This window comes from Grampus griseus, assembly GCF_964374135.1.
Source record: "Grampus griseus genome assembly, chromosome: 4".
Lineage (NCBI taxonomy): Eukaryota > Metazoa > Chordata > Mammalia > Artiodactyla > Delphinidae > Grampus > Grampus griseus.
This window is the reverse complement of record NC_138997.1, coordinates 1656824-1682455: the sequence shown is the minus strand read 5'-3', so window position 1 is coordinate 1682455 and position 25632 is coordinate 1656824. Positions and strand designations below refer to the sequence as shown.

Genomic DNA, 25632 nt, shown 5'->3' with positions numbered 1-25632 from the left:
TTATCTTCAAAGGGACATTCGAAACCCAAGTCATAATCATAACCCATTACTTAAGCCTTGATATAGGTTAAGAATAGGCAAACCAGCAGTCCATTTAAGTGACATTAGTGCTGTAATGCAAGCCAGAAACATAACACAATCCTTTATTTATCCCTCTGGGCTCAGTGAACCTTCAGAGTCTGATATCCTCTTTATTGATCTGAGACCACAGTGACACAGAACCACAATTTATAGGGACAGCATTACTCAGGAAACAAGTACCTTGCAGAACTTACATTCCTTTGCCTGTAATAGAGTTTTAATCTTGTTTATTTCATTTTCTGCGTAAGTTTCCTTTTTGTTTTTAAATCCCTGAGGAACTATTTACACAAGAAGAATATCTGATGGCATTTCAAATCGAGGAGGAAAAAATGGATTTTTTTTATATGCTGTGAAATTTGGCTAACCTTATGAACGAAAAGGCTGTATACTTATTTTAGTATTTATCCCAAATAAATCCAGATGAAAGATACGTTTCAAATCTTGAAACCAAAATAGGATGGGTATTAAGTGAAAGGATGAGCAGTTCTTTTTCTTTAAACCACCCTGAGTGGGAAAGTCTTTCTGAGCAAAGCACAAAAATCCTGAAGCAATAAAATAAACCACTTCTAAATTTGACTGAAGAAAATTTAAGAATATATGCATTCTTAAAAATTATAAACAGAAATCATGGTTTTAAAAAATCATGAAGAGGTTAAAAGAAGAACAACAGACATGAGAACAGACTTGGGGTTGCCAAGGTGGAGGTGGCTGGGGAGGGATGGACTGGGAGTTTGGGATTAGCAGATGCAAACTAGTATTTATAGAATGGATAAACAACAAGGTCCTACTGCAGAGCACAGGGAACTATATTCAATACCCTGTGATATACCACCATGGAAAAGAATCATAAAAAGAATGTGTATATATGCATAACTGAATCACTTTTCTGTACAGCAAAACTTAACACAACATTGTACATCAGCTATACTTCAATACAAAAAATCTGGCTAAGATAGTGGCAACTCATGACAAGTAGGTGTTACTTTCATGTATGTTGTATCGATAAATAATAAATAGAGCCACAACCCAAGAGAAAGCTAGGCAAAGCTATGAACAGACCCTTGAGTGCGAGCACACGCACAGACATACGCAGAACGGCAAATAATGTGGTGAGAAACGTTTAACTTCAGTCAAAACGTATCGTTGTAAATCTAAGCAGTGAAATAGCAACAGCAAACCTTAGACAAGTTTAATGTTGTACACTAGTCCCAAGAGTAGGTGAAAGCAGGCATCGCCCTACACTCTAGGTAGCAATGTAAATCGCATACCTTTTTTGAATATGTAGCAAAATTTTAAATGCAAACATCCTTTGACTCAGTCATTCCACTCACAGAAATCTATTCTGCAGACCCACTGGCACACATTATTAACATAGTCAGGAAAAGATGGAAACAGTCCTCAACAAAAGACAGGCTAAATAACAACAGAATACCACGCAGGAACTCTAAAGGAGGAAACTGTGAAGATAAAAGAGGTCTCCAGTTTATGTTAATATAGCAAATTATCAAGATACGGAAAGAACAGTGTATTTATGACACTAGTATTTCTGAAAACCATTGATGGTGATTATCTGAGAGAAGCGGAATTAGGGGAGAAAAGACATAGGTAGTATTTATTGTATCCCCTTTTGTAATGTTTAAAAATTACCACGTGACTGAGTTACTTACTTCATAATGTTTAAACCTCAAAACACAATCCTTAAGAATCTAAATTCTAATTTTTGCATGTTTTAGGTTTTAAATCACCCACAATACCTAAATGATATTGTTGACCAATTTTTAATACTTTTATATATTTCTTCTACGTGTTAAAACTGATTCAATTTTTTTCAGATAATCAAGATTTTGCCACCTGAAATTTTCAAACTGTTATTATAATCGTTTAGATCATATAAAATCTGTTTCAACATTACAGGAGAACTAGCCAGGTGTGTCTCTTAGATTACTCATAATAGTTATATGCATCAACATTTTTAATATTTTATACAATGTATTACAGTATTGTAAGACTTGCAACCTGCTTCTTCAGTAACAAACTAAAATAGTATTTATAATAATTAAATAATTTACTCAACATCAAATTATTTTATATAAAAAAACTACCCAGCAATTTCTGCAGTCTATGATATTTCAAACTGAATTGAAGAACTTTTGGCAGAGAGGCAAAAAAAAAGGAAAATCTTGCAAAATAAAATATAAATTATCATCTCCAAATCTGATTCAAAACTTAAAATTGTTTACAAAAGACCTGCAATTCACATCACTGTTAATATCACTAGTTCCTCATTTAGTTGCCCCATTTTTCAACAATATATTCTAAGTCAGTAGACAAGCAATGAGTTTTCAGCCTCTACCTCTTTTATATTTTCTTCATAATTTTTATAGTTACCATTTCTGCTCTTAAGACACTTTGATCCAAATCTAGTTCCAAGGTATACGATAATATTTATACATGATCCGGAAACAATGAGTACACTATACATTCTACAATAATACAAAAATCATGTAGCTGACCTGGATTAACTACTTCTACTTTTGTCATAAAATAATTCTGCACCCATGAATAATTTCCAATACAGAAAGCTTATCTTGTTCTTTGTCACCTGAGACATTACCTAAAAGATTGGCATTAAACAGGTATCTACTAAAATTTTAGAAAGGTAAAGAAAGAAGAGAATCCTGTGATGGATTTGGATGTAGTAAGAGGCAGACAACTGATCCACGGGGAAGAAGCCATAAGGAGCCAGTCCCGTGTCTAATGTCACCCTCGTCATGGGCAACGACACCATCATTTCTATTTGCTCAAGTGTACTGGTGGTGGAACGGATAACTGAACAGTATTACATATGCACACTTAACGATAACCCAAATCTGCATTCTTTACCTCATGCATGATTTTTAGGTCTTAATGCTTATCTGTTTTGGGATCAAGAACACATTAAAATTCTTGGTAAATGTGCACACTCACCGGTATTCTAAAAATGACAACAATAAAACCCTAGTCTCCAGTATTAGCTCAAATGGTTGTATTAAAGAAGCTTACTAATTTAAAAATTACACAGAGAGCTATGTTAGATCTCCTTAGCTACTTCCCTTCCATGCCTCTAAAAGCATGGAGCTAAGTTTATGTAATTAATATGCACTTGGGGAGATAGGAAATCACTGAAATTAGCAGCATCAGTCACTGTCTTATATGGAGCAATGATTATCTTTGGAATCTGACAATTTCCTCATGAGGCAGGTATTATAATAGCCCCCATTTTACAGAAGAGGAAACAGGATTAGAAAGTTTAACTGATATATACGAAGTCTCACAACTGGTAAATGTTGGAGCCGTAATTTCAAACCACACCTGCTCATTTTAATATACTGGCTGCGTTGCCCTCTGACACTGTGAAAACACTGACCCAGGAAGCAGAAGATGTGTTTTCTAAAAGAAGTTCCTCCACAAATTTAGAGTTGCTTAGAACAACTCCAATTTGTTTTCTCACCTGGAAATGGGTATAATAATAATTCCATTTATCCTATAAACTGTACAGAGCTACAGTGAAGACCAAACAGCTAGGCAAGTGTTTTGAGAAGACAAAAGTTATGCATAAATATAAAGCTATCGAATATATAAGCTCTCTGAAGACAAGGATTTCCATTTTATTTTCCTCCACCTCTCCAAGCACACTGTTTGGTTCACAGTAAAAGGCTGGGATACAGGGAAGAAGGGAATATTGGGGTCACTTATGACAAACTAATCAAGGCTCATATTTTCTCATTTCAACCCCCAATAACAATATCAGGCATGATGAGGAAACAGCTTCATCCCACAAAAGAGAAAAATGCACGCTTTGTGTCGTAAAGCTCCTAATCATATTCAAACCCACATCTGTCTGGTTCTAAAGCTTGGGTTCTCTCATCTGCTTTTCATTTAAATAAATATAATTTAATTAATTAGGTGAAATAAATCCTGAGGAATCTATAATGTGTACAGTTAGACAATGTGTGTAGCTATCTTAATTATGTGCTTGAAAGCCCCTCCAGGGATGAACAGCCCAAACTGTTCAACATCCTCCTGGAAGCGACATGCAACATGGTGATAATGCTTGAGTTTCAGCACCTTGGCTTCTAAAAACCATTCTCCTATTTTAGCGTGCTAAACATATCTTTAAGGGGCTTATGCGGTTTGTTTCGTTAGTCTCTTCTTCGTCACCCAACAGTCCTGCCCTGGTATACAAACAGCAGAAAAAGATTCCAGCAAGAAACTAGAAATGCATTTTCCTCTGTCCTCAACACGTGCTTATCAAAACCATCCAAAGGTCTCAACACAGAAAGTGACAACAAGCCCGCTAACTTCCATGCACTTAGATGTGCCCAACACAGGCTTTTACGCCTATTCTCCATCTCCAGAATAATCCTATAACGTATGATTCCCTTTTACAAAGGTGGAAACGGAGACTTAGCTGCGCTAAACAACTTGTCTGATGCCACACATCTAACAGTAGGACCAGAATTCCGTTCCAAGTTCAGACTCAACTAACGCTCTTCTGTGTCCCAGGACACCATGGCTGCAAACTGCAAAGAAGCATCGTCTTTTATTTTTGTAGAGAAAACGCTTGCGCATTTATCATTAAGATGACGATTCTTGACTTGTCTGTGTTCTGAGAGAGAAAGAAAAAAACCGAGACGCTATTGTTCCTCGATATTGCCTCTGAATTGTTGCCTCTGTTCCTAAAATTTCCTCTCCAGATGGAAATTAATAATAACACTGTAAACTAGTAAAAACTTAAAAACTGATAAAACGAATAAAGCTACAAACTGTGAAAGTGCTCAGGAATTACAAAGCTCAATACCTCCATTTCATACACAAACTGAAAATGAGATTGAAATCTTTCAATTCCTCCCAAGCACAAGATAAGATATGAATAAAGAAGAAACTCATGCCCTAAACTGAAGTGTATCTCTCTAGAAAAACTAGCAAACAGACACTTTCCCTACCACGGCTGGAGATCGGCACTTCCAGAACTTTCCTTGCCAAATTCTTGTGAGGAAGAGAGACTTTTTTTTTTAAGGGAAGCCCTCCTCCCATTCTAGAATCCAGGAGCTACTTCTGTGGTAGCTGGATTATTGAAAACAGGCAGTCCTTTTCAATATCTGCAATTCACAATAAATAGCTTACATGAAACCTTTGAGGAATATGTTTAAAATGTTCCAAATTAGTGCCACTAAAATGTAGATGACAATATTCCCCAATATATGGACTAAACTGATCCCCCTACACCTTACAATCTTTATTCTTCAGATTGAAACTACTCATTGTGTTCTGCGTTTCAGTCCCAAATTGCGCTTCAATAATTTTTTGCGTGACTAACTTTAATGACAAAAAACCCTATATATCACTCAAGAATTATCATTAATTTTGTTAAATATTCTTGTAAGACATGCTAACATATTTTAAAATATATCTAGGATTGTAATGACCATTATCTAGATGTTAAAAAAGGAGAATAGGGCTTCCCTGGTGGCGCAGTGGTTGAGAGTCCGCCTGCCGATGCAGGCGACACGGGTTCGTGCCCCGGTCCGGGAAGATCCCACGTGCCGCGGAGCGGCTGGGCCCGTGAGCCATGGCCGCTGAGCCTGTGCTCCGCAACAGGAGAGGCCACAGCAGTGAGAGGCCCGCGTACCGCAAAAATAAAAAAAAAAAATAAAAAAAAATAAAGGAGAATAAATCACCACCAGATAACAAACTAAAAGACAATTTTTTCTGTGTTCTGCTGATAAGCTCTATTAGCATTTATCAGTTGTTGTGTTGCTAAATCATCTCAGGAACCCCAAGCAGGAGATAAAGTTTATTACGACTCTCATAAATTCAAACCCTAGTAGTATGTTCCACATTACATATTTTTAGCTACAGCGTTTTCTGAAACTTTTCTGTCAATGTTTTACCGAGAACGACTCTTTTAACCAGCCTAGAATGATAAAGTGCCTGAAAGTGGTGTTTTTGCCTATGAGGGATCCAGAATGTTTCTTTTCTTTCTTTTCTCCCTCTGGAAGTAGTTAATAGTATCTAACAAATTCTACCTATCAAAAGTAATATTATGATAAGAATTCAGTGTTTTATAGTAGCTCAATGTTAGTGTAGAAGCCTGACTGCAGCCATGCAAACTAAGCAAACACCAGGTCAACGAGAAGCTTAAACAGAAAGAGAGAGAAAAGGAAAAACTTCCCAGTTCCAAATTCCAACTCCTCTGCCTAGTACACCCAGTTACACTGCCTCTTGGAATGTTTCCTGTTTGTCCACAGTCCCCTTCTGACACATTAAGAAATCTTGCAATTTCAATCTACAACAAAGGATTTTTTTTTCCTTTTGGCGTGAAAATAATTATTTCAAAATGCTCATTCTATCCTTTTATTCTTGCATAAACAATAAAAAATACATAATCACATATTGCTGACATATTCTTACTGCAGTGGACCCAATACTTATGCAAGGGAAATTGTAAAATGAATACTAATTCTGAAAGAGTATTTTAATGCAAAGTCTTAGTATCAGCTGCAAAAGGTTTAAGGGCTGAGAAAACCTTTTTTTTTATCAAGTTATATAACATGACCTTCAATTAATTTTATGCTGAAGTTAGAAATGATTGACCAAGGCCATATTATGTTGTAGCGATGAAGAATTAGGTAACACTTCTCTATGTTTTCATAACAAGCATAGATACACTCAGTTTATATAAACATATTTCTATCACTTCAATCAGTATCACTGGGTTTTTATAAAGATTAGACGGAAAATATGTGCATTGAAGGGACACCTTCTGAGGTACTGAAATTTGATCAGAGTACAAGTATCAGAGCAGCATAAAGTGAATACCATAGTATTTATAGTTTGAAATTAACTTTACACAAAGGGTAAATAGCTCAGTAGAAATATAATGCCCTGTTCAGAGGACTATAGACAAACTAGAATTCAGGCATTTCTCAATTCAATTCAGTTTGGGCTCATACTGTACATACTAAAATAAAATCAGGAAAAAAATGTAGATATTAACATAACTAAAACTGTAAAGTGAAATTCTGAATAACAATTTAAATAGTAAAACAGTGACGGGTATATATCATTTCTTTAAGAAATGTTGAGGTGAAAAGTAAAACAATCTAAGAAACTATCTCCTCATAAATCCCCTTCTATAATGAATCCTTATCTCCCAAACCTACTTGTTCTATTCAGTTGAAGACTCTTATAATTGTCAAGGTTCTACAAAAAAAAAAAGCTACACATTAGTACTAAGCATTTTGGATGATTTTTTGCAATATTATGTTAATTAACATATGAAAAATAAAACTATAATTACAAGTTGGGTTTTATTTTTGCTGAAGCAAGCTATCAATAGGATAAAAATAGCTAAATTACTGGAAAACAGATTCTAAGGATAAACTGCCAATACAAAAAAGAAAAAAAAGGCACGCATATAAAAGAATCACACCCATTAGTGCAAATATTAAAGCAACTGGTCCGTAAGAAACTGTGTCTATAAATTTCTCATTCTCAAATATCTCTAAAAAAATATATTTTTGTAATTCGGTGCTTTGTAAAAATTTTGCTATGGTTACCAAGGGGGAAAGGAGGTAGGGAGGAATAAATTGGGAGGTTGGGATTGACACTACTATATATGAAATGGATAACTAATAAGGACCTACTGTATAGCACAGGGAACTCTACTCAATACTCTGTAATGACCTATATGGGAAAAGAATTTTTAAAAGAGTGGATACATGTATATGTATAACTGATTCACTTTGTTGTACAGCAGAAACTAACACAACATTGTAAATCAACTATACGCCAGTAAAAATTAATTAAAAATAAAATAAAATAAATATTGGAGTTTTTTTTAATTTAAATAAAAAATGAACGAATTCACAGAAAATTGTGGTATATAATATCCTGGGGATGGGGGGATGGGGGAGATAAGACAATTCTGTGGCTATTCAAGATATATGAACAGTCACTTTTTGTGGAAAGTCCAAAACACAAATGGAAGTGGGGCACACCCATAATCCTCAGGGCCCTGAGAAAGGATCCCTGTATTCTAACCACTGCAACATGGCTTCTGCATCACCCCAACAGCATTTATTTCAGCAAAGCATTTTAACACGGAGCAATGTAGCTTTAGGGATAAATATAATAACTTTGAACATATCTAAGTTGTAGATGAAAATGAAAAATGTGTCACACCTCTATCTAAATAGGATCGGAGGCAGATTTTACCAAATAAATTCTTTCTTCTGAAATCCAAAAGTAGCGTGAGAGCAAAATTCTGACTTAAACAAGTATAATTCTATAACAAGACATTCCGCTATATGCAGTCTGCGTAACAGATAAAAAAATCGTGAAGGATACAAAGCCAGCAGTAGCATGACCCTGCCATTAAGAAAGGCATGTTTTCATTCTCCACGTTAATTTTTAAATGCCTTCATTCTATAAATTAACATTATCAAAAATGACAAAATACTTTAAACTGAAGAGTAACCAAAAATAATAGGTATTAGACTACTAATGGACACCTCTGTAAGAATCACATTCATTTTTCTCCCAAATTAGTGAAACCTGCTTTGAGAAACCTTGTAGTTTTGGGAAATTTTTAAATCGTGGGTGATTTTGAGATTCGAAGAAAAATCGTGGGTAACCTTGAATTCAGCAACTAATTTTCCTATTGTATTGACGAGGCATTGTTACTTATGACATTTGGCAATGAGTTATTCAGAACATTAGAGAAAACCTCAGAAAATCTGAATGAAAATTGCTGGAATAAAAGAGCTAGGATTTTAATCATGTCTGGGGAGTCTTCAGTAGAATTCAGTTAAAGAAGAAAAATATAATTTACTCAGTGGCCACTAACATCCCAATAAAATGTTTAAATCTAATACAAGATTTTAGCTCTGTGGAGTATATCCTCTGCTTACCTAAAAAAAAAAAAAAAAAAAAAAGCTTTTTCAATTTAAGTTTATTTCCTGCAATAGCATCTGCTCTGCAGGTTAAGCACTTTCAGTGACTTTTTTTAAAAGGGAGGAGAACAGAGGAAGAGGAGGGAAAACACCCCACGCTCTTTGAAAAGTCAACCATACGGCAACACCTGATGAAATAACCAGGGAACAACTGGTCCTCTACAGCCTTCCTTAACATCGTCAGGGCTCCAGAACGTCTGAAAGTGTGAGTGTTTTTGGAAGAGATTCCGAGAGAGAGTCTGGGCTCTGGCATGAATCAGCATTTTACGGTCCTAATGTCAAGGTGCAATGACCCCATCACTTTAAAGGCTTGACATGAAAGGGAAACCTCTTGAGTCAGCAGGTTGAAGTCTGCAAGACCTCAGAAAGGAATAGCACAGGAATAAATTCCTGTTACTATGAAGCTTCTATAGTTTCATACAGTAACTTTTATTTAAATACTCAGTTTCTCACATCCTAAATAGAATATTTCAACCAAAGCCATTCTTTGATTTGTTTGGTATAATGTCTTTTCTTGAAATTCTCTTGTGATATACATGGAGTATGAAAGCTTAACTACAAAAAATCCAATGATAAATTAATTATTCTCACGTATTAAGAGCTACTTCATTCTTTGTAACTTCCAATTGCTTATAATCGAAGATTTACACCCCAGGTTGTAAGGTAGTGTGTTCTGGTACATTTGTCCCCAGTTTTCTTCACACCACAAATTCTCATAATTGCTTAAGAGCATCCAAGTTGATTCTGCTTTTATGAAATTTTGGCATACATTAAAGTGGGTAACTCCAGGCTCTCGTAATTACCTCGACAAAATGACAAAACATGATAGCCCAGCCAATCTATAATTACTCAAAATCTATAATTATAATATAACTATACTAACACACACACACAAATTCATGCAAAGTGTAATAAAGGTTTACCAAGCACCAATTAATGTGATGAACACAGATACACAATCTCAAAAATTCATGACTAAAATTCAATGATAATAAATATACCTTAAAATAATATCTGAAGGACCTACTGGATAGCACAGGGAACGCTACTCAATATTTTGTAGTAATAATAAAGGAAAATTATATATATATATATATATACGAATCGCTTTGCTGTGCACCTGAAACTAACACCACATTGTAAATCAACTCTACTCCCATAAAATAAGTAAATAAATAAGATCTGAAGAGTCAAGGTTAAAAAGCCTTGATTCTTTCTCCAAGGAAAAAGTATACTTTTAGAATTCTCTCTCGTCCAAGAGCATTTATAATCAATTATGTTCCTGAATTTCTTTCCAAATCAAATTCACAAGAAGATTGAAGATAATCTATTTATAAAATAAAATCGAAGGCACTCTTTTTAAAAGGAATTCGGAGTTATTTTTCAAACACATCATTTTAAGTGAGTTTTTCCAAAACAGATGCCATTTACACATATTTCTTCCATCTCTCTAAATGAATGGGTTTACGTTGCTTCAAAAGGCAGTGTGCGCAGCAGTTTTACAAAAGAACAGTATTTCTCCAACATCTCCATCTGCTGGCTTAGAGGAAAAGTAGATTTTATCTGGTGTTTCTTGAAATTTAATATTTTTATAATTTATTGTTATGAAATTGAAATATGAAACTATTAAATTATTTTTAAATAGCCTAATAGCTATTTGTCAAAGTCTTTCAGTAAAAAATAGGAAAGATTTTGAAGAGGACATTTACTATTTAATATTTTTAATTCCAAAGCCCTATGTGATCAAATACTCATGTTCATAGCCCTTTTAGACAGTTTTATGTTGTTTAAAATAAAACAAATTTACTAAAATAAAGTTTTAGTAAATAGTACATTAAGCTTTATTAAAACATTTTAGAATGTAAACATATGTAGTATTCGCCTAAAACCTGCTGTTGATTTTGTTAACCTATACACAATGTGTGGTGTACACACATATGCCAATATCACATTTATTATTGTCACAAAAATGTTGAGTTACAGTAATAAATTGCTTTTGTAGAAAAACTACTAGAATATCTCCACATCCTCAGACTAAACTTCTTAGACGAGACCCAGCAGACAGTGCACAGGAAAGGCGCAGGCCAATAAGGATTTGAAAACTATTTGAAAGAGCATTGAGGGGAAAGGGTAGGAAAAAATGAATCACTATAGGAACAGCATTCATTTATTCTCTGACATCTAGAAGACACTCAGCAAATACTGAAGGGGGCAGGGGGGAAGGAAGGAAGGAAAGAATTCTTGAGGTCCATTACTGATTCAACTGTTGAATATCAGATGCTAATTTATTTATTTTTCTGATTTCATGGATTTTCTCATATTGAAGTCTTATGTTTGAGCAACCTTCAGGGAAAAAAAAAAAACACCTCACTTTAGTAGGCTCTCTAGCTAATCAGAAAGAAGGAAGAAAGGAAGTGGGGAGGGAGGGGAAAATAAAAGGAGAAAGTAAGAAATTGGAAATCTGTCTTTATTTCCTCAGGTACCCATGGAAACAAATAGGAACAAGTAGGTTCTTCCATTATTCCCACTGTGACTGTGAAAGAGGGAGTGGGAGGGAGTTCAGAGCCTGCACAGTCACTTACCCAGTTCAGAATATAATGACTTCATTTCGTTTGCATAACTTTAACCCATTCCATGGATCCTGCTGGACCCTGAAAGCCCCATCGGCCTCAGCAGTTCCAAAGAAGTCCCTCCATCTCAGGAATACAACCAAAATTAGCAGACTAATATCTTTTCTATTTTGAAATTATATTATTAAGGTTTACAACTCTGCTTTCTTAATATATTAAATTTATACGTTACATTTAGGGTTAAATTTACCCTATGGGATTTTTACGGTTTAACTCGGAGGAAGGACAAGCTACTTTATGAACACTGATTGATGATACACATTTTAATACTGGAGTGAAGAAGCAGAATTCCTTAGATTTCTGGAGGAAATGGATGAAAGTCGGTTGGGTTTCTATCAACAGATTTGACATTGCTGCTTCCACTTCATATAGGAAAGAATCATGGACTCCCCTGTCTGAGAAGACAAGGAAACAAAGGCTAAGGAGAAAAAGCCTTGAGCACGATTTAAGTGATCAAGGCTCATCTTAATAAATTTGATATTAGAGATCTCCATTCATTTCTTGACTGCTAACTTTGTGAGTGTAGTTTATACAAGCATCTCTCTCTCTCTCTCTCTCTCTCTGAAAAGAGGTAAACTAATTTTACATTTTCTATTGCTCTTGGGAAAAAAAAAAAAAAGGATACAAACACTCCATTTCATTTTGCAAACTCTAGATTGTAAAACTCCCAAAGGAATGAAGAAATTGAGTGCCTGGTCGATGAGTTAATGTCAACTCCAGAAAATTCTATTCAATGAGTCTCTCTTCCATACCAGGGCCTCAACTAGCTCTGCTCAGCAATCAGTAAGACTACTTATAACACGGGAGAACCAGAGACCATGGCTCTGAATTCCCGTGTCGGGAACTTGAAAATGCATTCAATTCTTCACCATCATTTGTTTTACTGTCCTAGAATAATCCATGGAGGAGAAAATTTGGGACCTGGACACATGTAACTTTTTATCTCAGCTCCATTTTCTATGAAAAACAACAAGAAAAAAATCTGTGCAAAATGAAGATCTGATTTTCCCATTTTCTCAGAATTATGGTCAAGCAAATTAAATTGTGTTTTTTTAAAATGAAATCTATCTCTTATTACATGGATATACTCATTCTGTGGAAATGTATGGATTTATATATGTGCTGAATATATGTACAGTTTCTGCCTACATATCTTATTTCAATTAAATTTATATTAAATAAATCTACCCAAAAATACTGAGACTGAGGACCTAAACTAGTCACCTAACCTTACCTAACCATTACTTTTTAGTCTTTACAAAGGCCCAGCACAGTCATTCAGCATTTGGGATGAAGACATATTCATTGCTTTCAGGGGACCTATCTCCTGTGCTCTCAGCCAGGCCATGGCATGATTTTCACCAATGAGTGAACTTCTCTGTCATTGACCATATTCAAATTCTTTTCACCTTGTTTTAAAAATCTAGATCCTTCCAATAATCATAGTCTTGCCTTAGGTTCATTACTTTCCACAGCATTTTCACACTAGTATACAATTACATACAGTCAGATACTTAGCACAATTGCGTGTCAAACTCACAATTCAGGGGAAAAAAATGGAAACCTGATATCAAATAAAATGAATAATCAAAATCTGATAGGTAAACAGGTCAAGCATAAAAAGCCTTCAAAACTTAAACTACAGCCAGTTTCTTTGTATACATACATATATATATATAAATTTTCCAAGATATATATTATTATATTCTTCTATGGAGTTTTTTTTTAACTGCAAACCCACTTAAGCCTCTCTCTCTCTCTTTCCCTCTCTCCCTCTTTCCCTCTCCCTCTTTCTCTCTCTCTCCTCCCCACAATGCCCAGTTGCTTTTCTCACTTAGAACCAACATCTGAAGAAAACACACAACACTGAAATCCTCTTAAACAGGTTTTCATAAACAGTTGACTTCTAAGCATCTAAGAGGACCGTGATGACGACCCCTGCTCTATCGGTCAAAGCCGGTGGTTTCGTTCCTTCATTCATTCGGTGGACGGGAGCTTCAAACCGAGCGGATGCTGTTTCTGACGCTACAGTCAAGCTAACCCATGGGCTCTACGATTAAGGCTTATCACAGAGCAGCGGGACGGCCACCAGCTGCCTGTCTACCGTGGGGACTTCGCGGTCGGCCTTTCTCTGCGGTCATGTTCCGCGGGCTCCTTTGCAAGTAGCCAGAGTGGGAGGGGAGCCATCTGCAAGTCCCCCCGCGAGACTGTCAACTGTGCAGTAAACACTGAGAACGTCAAGTCCGAAAAGAGTCCCCGCAACCCAGCCGGCAGGAAAGGATGCCAGCCGCTGGCAGAGGGCAGGGGGTCCGGGGGCGGCCGCGCCTGGACTCGGGCCCGCCAGCCTTCCCACGGAACCGCGCGGGGACTTAATTGCTTGGGTCTCAGCACTCTGAGGCCTGGATGGAGCTCCGCGGCCGGTCCCCGGACACCGCGCGCCGCGCCGGGACTAGCAGGACGGCTGCGAAGACTAAAATGGCTGGTCGGCGGCTTCTCCACCTTCCGAACTCGGCGCATCCCGCCGCTTTCGGGTCCTCCTCCTCCCGCTGCCTCGGCGGGAGCCCCGCGACCTGCGAACCAGCGCCCCGGCCGGCGAGGGCCCGCGGCGCCCCGGGCACGCTCGCCGCTGCGCTCGGGCCGCAGCTCCCGGGGCCGCGATCCCCGGCCTGCGTCAGCCGCGCCGCGCCCCTCGGGGGGCCTCGGGTGCCGAGCGCACTGCGGGACCGCTGTGACAACGTGTCCCGTCTCGGGGGAGCATACAGGCTCACGGGGTCCGCACGGGGACCCCGAGCGGGGCCTGCAGATTTCAACCCGGGGCCGTGGCGTCTACCCAGCAGCCCGACGGCGCGCCCCGGGGCACCGCGTGCTCGCGGGGCACAGGGGTGAAGGGCTCGCCTTGAAGACTCCAGCTACGCCGGTAGCCCTGCACCCAAGGGCGTCCCCTCACCTCCGACACCCACCCCACCCGAGCCCCAGAGCGCACACTCCCCGCCGCCTTTCGCTGGCTCTTCACCGCCCCCCAGGCCCCAGCCAGCGGGCGTCCGCGCGATCGCCGACACCTTCCCCCGACGCTGCCACACGCACGCGCGCGTGCAGTCACTGCGCCCCGACACCGACACGCAGGAACAGACACACACACCAGCCCGCTTTCCGCGTGCGGCCCCCCGAAAGGACATAAATATTCCTTACTCACAAGCATTGGTGACTGCGAAGCTGTTGGCTACCTCCAAATTGTCGATGTGGGGTGTCAGTCTGAACTCCGAAGTGGAGAACTGAACCATCCCTACCCGAAATGCACTGTATTCCTGATCGGCGCCCCTGGGAAACAGCCCCCCTGCAAAGAACAAACACCAAGCGGGAGGACAGTGTCAGCGCCCGGCGGAAAGCAGGGGAGCCCGCTAGCGCCCGACTGCCCCGGAGCCCCTCGTTCACACTAGCAGGCCGAATAAACACATCCACGGACCCGGGAGCCGGTGTGTGTGTGTGCGTGTGCGTGTGCGGGGGGGCGGCAGCATCCTAGGCCGAGGGTCAAGGCACAGGGGGGCCCGAGGACAAGGTGGGTGGCCAGAAACATCCTCCCTCCCTAGTGATCACAAGCTGTGCGTTCAGAACCCCTACAGAACCTGAACAAACCGGAAGATGCTGTGACGGCAGAAGGAATAAAAATCTGGGGGTCATTAATGAGAAGCCCTTTCCCTCTCTTGTATCAGAGGCATAGTCTTCTGCCCTTGCCTCATCTTAAGAAAAACATATATATTCCAGGCAGTTTAAATCTGGAATGCAGTCAAGGTATGACATAAGTCTACATGACATGAATTAATTTGTCCACCGTGAACAAAGATTACCACCAAATTATGCACAATTCAAAAGCAGAGCACAAAGGGTACCTACCTATCTGTATGCTGTTAGAAGAGACACCAAAAATCAGTCCCCACAAAACAGGAGAAAGGAGGACAGATATATGCATAATCTTTTGCATTTCCAAGAAAAGTAGAGCATCCACAAAATACCCTTTTTTTCCCCCCTTTTCCTCCTCTTCCTTCTTTGGCCGTTCTCCTCGGCAAATTAGATCCTCTGCATTTTGAGACAGCAATGTAGCACCGAGCTGCTAGAAACCCGACGTGGTGGCAGAGGAATCCCTATTTCCAAGGTCCTGCGGGTGGCTGCCGCCCTGCGCCCGGTCCCCGCTCGCGAAGTCCGGAGACTGGCTGGATGCAGCTTCCAGCAGGCTGCCGCTGTGGTCCCAGCGCCTCGGCACACTCAGCACCCTCCCATGCACTCACACACTCACCCTCGCGCGCTTCTCCCTCTCCCCGCTCTCACACGCGCGCGCGCGCGCACACACACACACGCACACACGCGCACACGCGCACACACACACACACACACACGCACGCACGCGAGTCTCAGAGACGGGTCCGGCGCGCGTGCGCGAGTCGCGGCGGGCGGGCGGGCTGCCGGGGCGCCCCTCCCCCCGCGCGCCCCGCGCGCCACGGCGTCGCGCGCGCGGGGCTGGGAGCGCGGCTCGGAGCCGGGGTGCCGCGGCCCCCGGGCGAGACCTCGGGTCTCGCGAGCTGTCGCGCCCACCGGCGCTCGCCTTTCAGCACCGCGGACAGCGCCCCCGCTCCCGCCTGCGCAGCGCGGCGCGGCGCTACCTTTGTGCCGCCGCGGCAGCTGCGGCGCCGCGAGCTGCTCCAGCACGGACCGGACGCGGCAAAGCCCGTTTCCGGCTGCCGTGCGAAGCCGAGTGGCTCCGTGCTGCTGGCGGTGAAGTGTTCTCTCACCAGGCCCTGCTGCCGTACGATACAAGCAATTCTGATTTTTATCTTCCAGAGCCTGTAAAACCCTCCTAGCAATAGGGAAACGCTGCCTGCCACCGCACCTGATCCACCAGGAAAGCAAGCGAGCAAACAAAACACCCATGAGGAGGGGTTCCAGAACTGTCAACTTTAGCTAAATGGGAGGTAGCCAGGATCCAGGGAAAACCCCGAGGTCTATCTTTAAAGGCCAAAGCCGCACAGGAGAAGATCGAGACTGAACCTTTGAAATACTTTGCATGGAAATCCCATCTTTACACTGTGCCCAGCCTGCTGCGTGCGGGTCCCTCTCGCAGCTTTCACTGCAGACTTCCCCCCCTTTCCCCCCAACCCCGTCGTAGAGACATGTGTAGTCTTGGCTCCGTAGACGTATGTCTTTACACAGCTTGAAAGCAGACGACTCCGTTTCAAGGAAAGCTTCGTAGGATAAAGAAATTAAAAGATGAAGCAAGTCTGGAAAGGCCGCTGAGCTGCACACCCTTTCCCAGAGACTGAGTTAGAAACCGGCTGCTGCATCGCGTTTTGGTCGTGAGTTTTGAAAATATCACCGGCCAAAGAAAGTAAACTAAGCTCTCACCCCTTTGAACCCGCGAACTGGAGACCACTGGAGAAGAAAGATGACGCAAGGGATTAGAAGTTTGTGGGGAGGGGCATGGTGGGCAGGATGGAAGCCTGGACTTAAATGTGGGAACTTACGGGCCTCACACTGCCTGCCAAACTGATGCCTGGGACCTGCTGTGGCAGAAATTCCTCACTCCGTCTATGGCTTTTGCGATTTAAATGAAGAAATCAAGGACGACTGAGTACAAGTGACTGTTTCCAGAAGGCGGGAGATCGGAGCCCACGATACGGAAGGCGTAGCCTGGTAATATGTCAGAACGCCAAGAGTTAGTCTATCGTGCTGCTATCCTGGGCACTCGTTCCATGAGTATCATTCGTACAGCCTCCTTGTTGACCTTGTAGGGTCTCATACTTGACCCTTAATCACTTTGGGCCTCAATTTTTTAAAAAAAATGAGAAAGATGAGCAAAGCGGCCTCTATGGCTCTCTAATCCTGTAATCCTGATTTCAGATCATGGTCTTTCCCTGTTTTTGATTTTCGGTATGTTTTCCTAAGCCAGGAAGTAAAAATATCCATAATCAATTATCAAGTTTTTTTATACTACAGGTAAAAATACCTCCCAATTTTGTCACCGAGAATTTATTTTAGTCCGTTAATAAACACTTCTCTGCATATAACAGGTGTTGTGAGTCAAAATGCATTTAGCCTTTTAAAAAATTTAAAAAGAATAAAAATGGTAAGGAGGACATAAATAAATATATATCCAAGTTTACAATATAAACAATAATTAAATACATCTTATCTATTCAATCACTAGTTGTGATGGAAGACACCAAAATGATTTGAATTATTCTCTAAAATATTTTTAATGGGTAAAAGAATGAATAACAGCTCAGGGCAAAATAAAAAATACTTTTTTCAGCCATATTTTTTCTTCATTCAATTTTTTTCCACAAGAAAAACTTCAACTTCATGCCAAGTAACTAGGAATGAAAGAAGAGAGAGAGAGAGAAAGTTAAATGTGGATAATTGGTCATGGTTGAAGTATGGGTCAATGTAAATTAATTTTTTTTTTAAAGAGGACTTTTTAAAAACTATTTTCATCTTAATCTATTTTAAAGTCAGGCGAAAAGATGGACTCAAAATGGACTGAATTACATTCTATAAAAACAAACAATATAAAATAAGAATTTGCTGAATCATAGAAGCACCTTTCCTAGTAAATCATATGTAATAACTCAAGGCAAGTATTACTGTTTAGTGACCAATTATAATTCATGTATAAAATGGAAATAATTTTAGTAGGCATGCCTTGTAATTCAACTGTTTTTCTGTTAATGTGCCTTTCACAAGGCATGTACGTTTGGCATCATATATAGATACATCTCCTGCAGTATTAGCATCACTGTACTTATATTATCATTCATGGAACTTTTTCAAATTCACTATAACATTTATTACATAACATTTTTCAGGCATAGAATACTGTCAGTATCAATGTGATAAATTTAAATTGGCTGAAGGAAGTGGTTATGCAAATAAATGAAAAATACTGCAATTTATTTTTAATACTTAGAAACTCTGTTTCAAGAAAATACCTCAAATTGATCAGTAATAAAATCAAATTTGAAATTTTCAAAACTACCAGGAATACAATTGAATATAAAAGCGTGCTCAAAGAAACAGTTTGCTATTTTCTGCCCTCTGCTGTTCAATTTTGGTAATTATCTAAAATGTAAGCGTTTCTGAAGCAAGGATAAAATTACAGTAAAAACGGAAGAAATAAAAATATTATCTATTCTGTCATTTGTTCGTTTGATCGGTCGCTTTTACTGTTGCTGTTTTGTGTGTATGTTTAAATATAACTTTAGCATTAAGGCAAGAAATAAATATTATACATAAAATCTTCATTTCTGTTTTACTCAGTCTTTGTTTCAATATAGGAAATAATCATTTTCTTTTTAAATCTGGTTTGCAATGCTTAAGATTTTATATATGCGTACATATTCTGTGAAGTTTCAATTTGTGTTCCGTAATGAAAAAGCATCAAGGAAAGTCGTTATATGTGTGAGGGGTGGGACAGGGGCAGGGGGGTGACAGCTTTGAAATGACTGGCAGAGCCTATTTTAGCTGAATTCGTTACCAAAACTGGATTATAAATGTCAATACCCTAGTTTCCCGTGATGAAGCTTCAATAAGATGAAGATCATCACCTGCCTTCCTATCGATCCCCTGGAACCGTGAACATGTAGGCTATCGGAAAGGCTTGGACGCAGATGCTGCAGAAGGATCCGGGTTCCAAACTTGAGACATTATTGGCTGAGACAGAGAAAATAAAAAGAAGAAAAAACACGAGGATTTTAATCACTCAGGACAGTAAATAGAAAAAGATATTCATTCCGGGGAGTTTCAGTTCTTCAATTAAAGATAAAGAATAATATTGATATAAGTAGTTATTCAGATGGAAACAATATTGATTATTCTTTTCTTTTGTGACACACTTGATCATTGATTGAATAAAATCAATTTATATGACTCAAAACATATATCTAAAGTTAAGCTTTTGTATATTTTTAAAAATGAACTTAGAATGAAGTCCAAAAATGGAAAGAATAAGTGAAGGTTTCATTTTGTTTTCTTTAAGGGCTCTGATTACATGGATTTTAATTAATTTTACCCCAATTAATAGCAATCCTATAGCAGAAATATTTATTGGAAAAGTGTTTCAATCCATTAATTAATTCAACAAATTAAACGGGACAAGGATATTCTAAATAACGAGCTTGATGTAACAGTGGATAAAACGTGGGTACAACAGAAGCTTTCCTCAAGAAGTTTCCAGACTTCATTCAAGTAAGCAAATGGTTAGGACCATGTGAGAAGGGCAGTCAGAAATGAAATAAATAGGCATATGATTAAGAAATATAACAAGGCAAAAGCAAAACTTATTATGCACATTATATCTTGGAGCTCAGGGCAGAGGAAAATCACTAAAGGCTGACACCTAAATTGAGTCAAGTAGAGATTAACCAGATGAAGGTTGAGATGTAGGTAAACAGAACACTTCTTTTTTTCATTATTTTTTAGCTTTATTTAAGTATAATTAACAAATAAAATAGAAATTAAAGTATAAAATGTGATTATTTGATACACGTATACATCATTGTGCAAGGATTATCCCCATCAAGTTAATTAACACATTCATCGCCTCACAGTTTTACCCTTGTTTGTTTGTAGGAACATTTCAGTTCTATTCGCTTACTAAATTTCAATTATACGATACTGTGTTATCAACAATAGTCACCGTGTTATACACTAGATCCTCAAACCTTATTCACCTTACACCTAACAGTTTGAACCCTTTTACCAACTTCTCCCTTCCCTGACCCCCACCTCAGGCAACCACTTTTCTATTCTCTGTTTCTGTAAGTATGACTTTTTAAAAAAATTTTTCACATATAAGTGACACCATGCAGTATTTGTCTTTCTCTTCCTGGCTTATTTCACTTAGCATAATGCCCTGCATGTCCATGTATATTGAGGCTGAATAATATTCCACAGTGGAATATATATATATATATAAAATATACATAGTACATAATATATATTATATATATATATATATATCACATTTTCTTAATCAATTCATGCATTGACAGAGATTTAGGTGGTTTCCATACCTTGACTCTTATGAATAATGCTGCAGTGAACATAGGAGTACAGATATCTCTTGGAGATGATGCTTTCATTTCCTTTGAGTAGAACCCAGAGGTGGGATTGCTGGATCATATGGTAGTTCTATTTTTAATTTCTTGAGTAAACTCCATACTGTTTTCCATAGTGGCTGCACCAACTTGCATTCCCACCAACAGTGTACAGTAATTCACTTCTCTCCACATCCTTGCCAGCATTTGCTATCTCTTGTCTTTTTAATAATAGCCATCCTGAAAGGAGAAGTAATATCTCATTGTGATTTTTGATTTGCATATTTTTGATAATTAATGATATTGAGCACCTTTTCATGTACCAGTTGGCCATTTGTGTGTCTTCTTTGGAAAAATGTCTATTCAGTTCCTTTGCCCATTTTTAATTCAAGTTATTTGTTTTTATGCTATTGTGATAAATTCCTTATATATTTCAGATATGACCCCTTATCAAATATAAGAATTGCAAATATTTTCTGCCATTCCATAGGTTGCCTTTTCATTCTGTTGGTGGTTTTCTTTGATGCACAGAAGCTTTTTAGTTTGATATAAGCCTACTGGTTTATTTTCGCTTTTGGTGTCAAATCCAAAAAAAATCATTGCCAAGACCCATGTCAGGGGGCTTACCCCCTATGTTTTCTTCTAGGATTTTTATGGTTTCAGGTTCTATGTTCAAGTCTTTAATTCATTTTGAGTTGATTTTTGTGTATGGTGTAAAATTGGGGTCCAATTTCATTCTTTTGCATGTGACAATCTGGTTTTCTCAACACCATTTATTGAAGAAACTATCATTTCCTGATTGTATAATCTTGGCTCCTTTATCAAAAACTAATTTGTCATATATACATGGGTTTATTTCTCTATTCTGTTCCATGGATTTGTCTGTTTTTAATGTCAATAACACACTGTTTTGGTTTCTAAAGCCTTGTGATATAGTTGGAAAGCAGAGAGTCTGCCTCTAGCTTATTTCTTCTTTTTCAAAATTGTTTTGGCTATTTGTGGTCTTTTGTGATTTCATACAAATTTTAGGATTTTTTTTTCTATTTCTGTGAAAAATGCTATTGGAATTTTGATAGGGATTGCACTGACTCTGTAGATGGCTTTGAGTAGTATGGACATTTTGACAATATTAATTCTTCTATCCATAAATGCAGAATAACTTTCCATTTATTTGGGTCTTCTTCAATTTCTTTCATCAATATCTTATAGGATTCAGTGTATAGTATTTTATTCTTTTTGATCCTATTGTAAATGTATTGTGTTCTCAATTTCTTTTTCAGATAGTTCATTGTTGGTGTACAGAAATGCAACTGATTTTTGTATGTTGATTTTTTATTCTGACACTTTAATGAGTTTATTAGTTCTAACAGTTTTTTGGTGAAGTCTTTAGGGTTTGCTATATACAGTAACTTGTCATCTGCAAAGAGAGACAATTTTACTTCTTCCTTTCCAGTTTGGATGTCATTTATTGCTTTTTCTTACTTAATTGCTCAGGCTAGGATTTCCAGTACTATGCTGAATAGAAATGGTGAGAGTGGGCATCCCTGTCTTGTTCCTGATCTTAGAGAAAAAGCTATCGGCTTTTCACCATTGAGTATGATGTTAGATGTGGGCTTGCCATATATGGCCTTTATTATGTTGAGGAACATTCCCTCTATACACAATTTGTTGAGAGTTTTTATCATGAAAAGAATTGAATTTTGTCAAACGTTTTTCTATATCTATTGATAATTTTTATCCTTCCATTTGTTAATGTGGTATTTCATACTGATTGATTTGCAGATGTTGAATCATCCTCACATCCTTGAAATAAATCCTGCTTGATTATGGTGTATGATCCTTTTAATGTACTATTTAATTAGCGTTGCTAATATTTTGTTGAATTTTTAAATTTTTAATTTTATTTATTTTTTTTTATAAATAAGCATGTTCTTATTAATTATCTATTTTATACATATTAGTGTATATATGTCAATCCGAATCTCGGGGCAGGAGGTGGTGGTGGGATGAATTGTTGAATATTTTTTAATGAATGTTCACCTGGAATATTGGTCTGAAATGTTCTTTTCTTGTAGTGTCCTTGTCTGGATTTGATATCTGGCCTCATTAAATGAGTTTGGAAGTGTTCCGTCCTCTTCTGATTTTTAGAAGAGTTTGAGTAAAAATTGGTATTAACTCTTCTTTAAATATTTGGTAGAATTCACCAGAGAAGCCATCTTATCTTGTACTTTTCTTTGTTGGTTCAACCTCTTTACTAGTAATTGACTAGCCTCTTACTAGTAATTGGTCTGTTCAGATCCTCTATTTCTTCATGGTTCCATCTTTACGCCCACTATCTTGAACTCTCTGTCAGGTAAGTCGCATATCTGCATTTCACTAAGATCTGTTTCTGGAGATTTATCCTGTTCTTTCGTTGGGAATGTATTCCTCTGTTTCTTCATTTTCCTTGACTCTGTGTGTTGGTCTCTGCACATTAGATAAAACGGCCGCCTCTCCCAGTCTTGACAGAGTGGTCTCGTGTGGAAGATAAACCTTGTCAATCAGCCTGGCCCGAGCTCCGGTTTGTCTCTGAAACGTTTGTGATTGTCCAAGCCACCGTCTTCATTCTTATTTGTTCTAGCAGTTGAGAACATGCCAAGACCTGTCAGTGTCCCAAAGGGGAGAATTGTAGTCTGCACCTAGAGATGCAGGCTGATTGGAAGGTGGGTCCTCAGACAGCAGCTGGCATAGTAAGTAATTAAGGCCCTTCCAGGGGTAAACTTGGAGATGGGTGTTTTTCCTGCTCTCCCTCTGTGCTGGACCGGGTGTAAAGCCACAGAGGAATGGGGAGGGTGCTCCTGTACCCATTAAGACCTGCTTCTTTATGAATGCAAGCTTCTGATAGCAAGGCTATCAGAGCTGGTGATCCTGGGGCCTGTCCCTTAGGCAGCAGCCCCAAAGCTGGGGGTCCAGACGTGGACAAGATCCTTCTAGGGGGATACTGGCAACTTAGCAACTTAGAGAGGACTGGAGGGATAAAACAGGGGAGGTTTCTGCTTAGCTTCCCCAGTCTCCAGGGAGGACGTTGGCCAACCCCTAGATGCGTGCTAAGTCAGAAGCCTAATCCTCAGATAGCAGCTTTTTTTAAATTGCAGTGTCATTGATTTGCAATATTTTATTAGCTTCAGGTGTGCAACAGAGTGATTCAATATTTTTATAGATTATAATCCATTTAAAATCATTATAAAATCTTAGCTATATTCTCTGTTGCTGTACAGTATATCCTTGAGGACTCAGTGGGTCCCTTTCATTTTTGCCTGCTTCCTCTGTGCGGAGCCCTGAGGGGGAGAACCACAGAGGCCTCCTATGTTGCCATCTTGCTTGACCCCAAGAACACCTCATTTAAGTGCAGTCCCATCAGGACAGGCATAAGTGCGATCCAGGAATTACACACAGTGCAGTGTTTGTAGGATGGGAAGTGTGAGACAAGGGGAAACAGGAATAAGCCAGACCATGGCAAGAAATATGTAGCTTATCCAATAGGAAAGGGGAATCATTTGAGAGTTTTAAGTAGAGAGGTGAGTTCTTAAGATTTGCATTTAAATGGAACACTCTGGAGGCCGTGGGGAGAATGTATTTATGGGGAAACATTGAATGTAGGGGAGTGGGTAAATGGCTGTATTCCTGGTGGGGCTGACTGGATTAAGAGAGTGAGACGTGCAGAGAGGAAGGAAAGGTTGGTTTCAGGAAGTATTCAGTAGAACTCGTCAGTGAACTTGTACGTGCTGGAGATACAGGTGATGAAGAGACGAAGTTGACTCCCAGGACAGGAGGCTGAGGGCCCAGGAAAATGCTGCCTCATCTCAGGACGAGCTGTAGAGAATCCGGGAAGCACGCGAGGTGGTCTGTTTACTCTCTAATGTGTTGGGTTCACAGGGTCTGTGGGACACACCCTCTCCAGAGTTGTGTCAGCACTTGACAATGATTCTGAAACTCGGGGAAGAGGTCTCACACAGAGGTTAATGTCGAGAACTATCATCATTTGGTGTTTCATATGATAGCTACTATTTCTTTAAAAAGGCAGTTAAAGTAAAAAATCTAAAACAGAGAAGACATAGGCATACCTTAAAAATCCTGCTTTCGTTTCATACTGATAAACATAAAACCTTTCCTCTTATTGGAAGAGGGACCAGGCCGTTACCTTGAACATGGCTCTACTGAATAGTTTCCCATTTCAGTCTGTTTAAAGTGGGACGAGAATTTAAGAGTATCTGTGGAGAAATCTTAACACTAAATCTTTTTCCACTTTTAGGGTTTTTCTAATATTATATGAGAGTCTCACTCACTCCTAACCAGAATCAAATGTTGTGCCTGTTTGCATGACTGACCCTTTCCAGAACATTCGACAGAGTTTTCAACAATTCTCCTTTCACATGTTGTCAATTTAGAAGGTATTTTAACTAAATTATGTAATCACAATATCAAATTCAACTGTCATAAAATGTTTTCTTTTTTTTTTTTTTAATACATTTGGCTTTCAGTCAATGGGTGACAGCAGAAATTAGAAGGGCAAGCTACTAGCCAAAAGTATTCAGCAGGCCTCCCCTGTGGTTCTCCTATCATGTAAGAGGGGACAAAAAGGAGAAGAAAAGAAACAAATAAATAGCTTACACCATAGCCACAACCATTTTCCAATCTGCAGATGGTTGCAAGATTTAAATATGTGACCGCAGCCACCTTCTTCAAGCACTGGCTCCATTTCCACATTATTTTGTCAGCACTTCAGCTAGATGGAAGTCTTTCCTTGGTGTATGGGATCCAAACCTTCATGCCTGCAGGATCTGAGTCCCTCGTGGTCTTTTC

The 25632-nt window shown here is 39.0% G+C and overlaps 1 protein-coding gene across 2 annotated transcripts in view; it reads right to left on the bottom strand.

The window, feature by feature from the left end:
- GRIA2 (glutamate ionotropic receptor AMPA type subunit 2) overlaps positions 1–15686 on the bottom strand; it is a gene marked incomplete at both ends in the record, with an annotated part of 158463 nt that extends 142777 nt beyond the window's left edge. For both annotated transcript variants that reach the window (XM_082653454.1, XM_082653453.1), the window contains 2 exons: positions 14901–15041; positions 15599–15686. In XM_082653454.1, the coding sequence (XP_082509580.1) occupies positions 14901–15041; positions 15599–15686 (229 nt within the window). The remainder of the gene's footprint in view (positions 1–14900; positions 15042–15598) is intronic.
- Positions 15687–25632: the final 9946 nt, after the last annotated feature.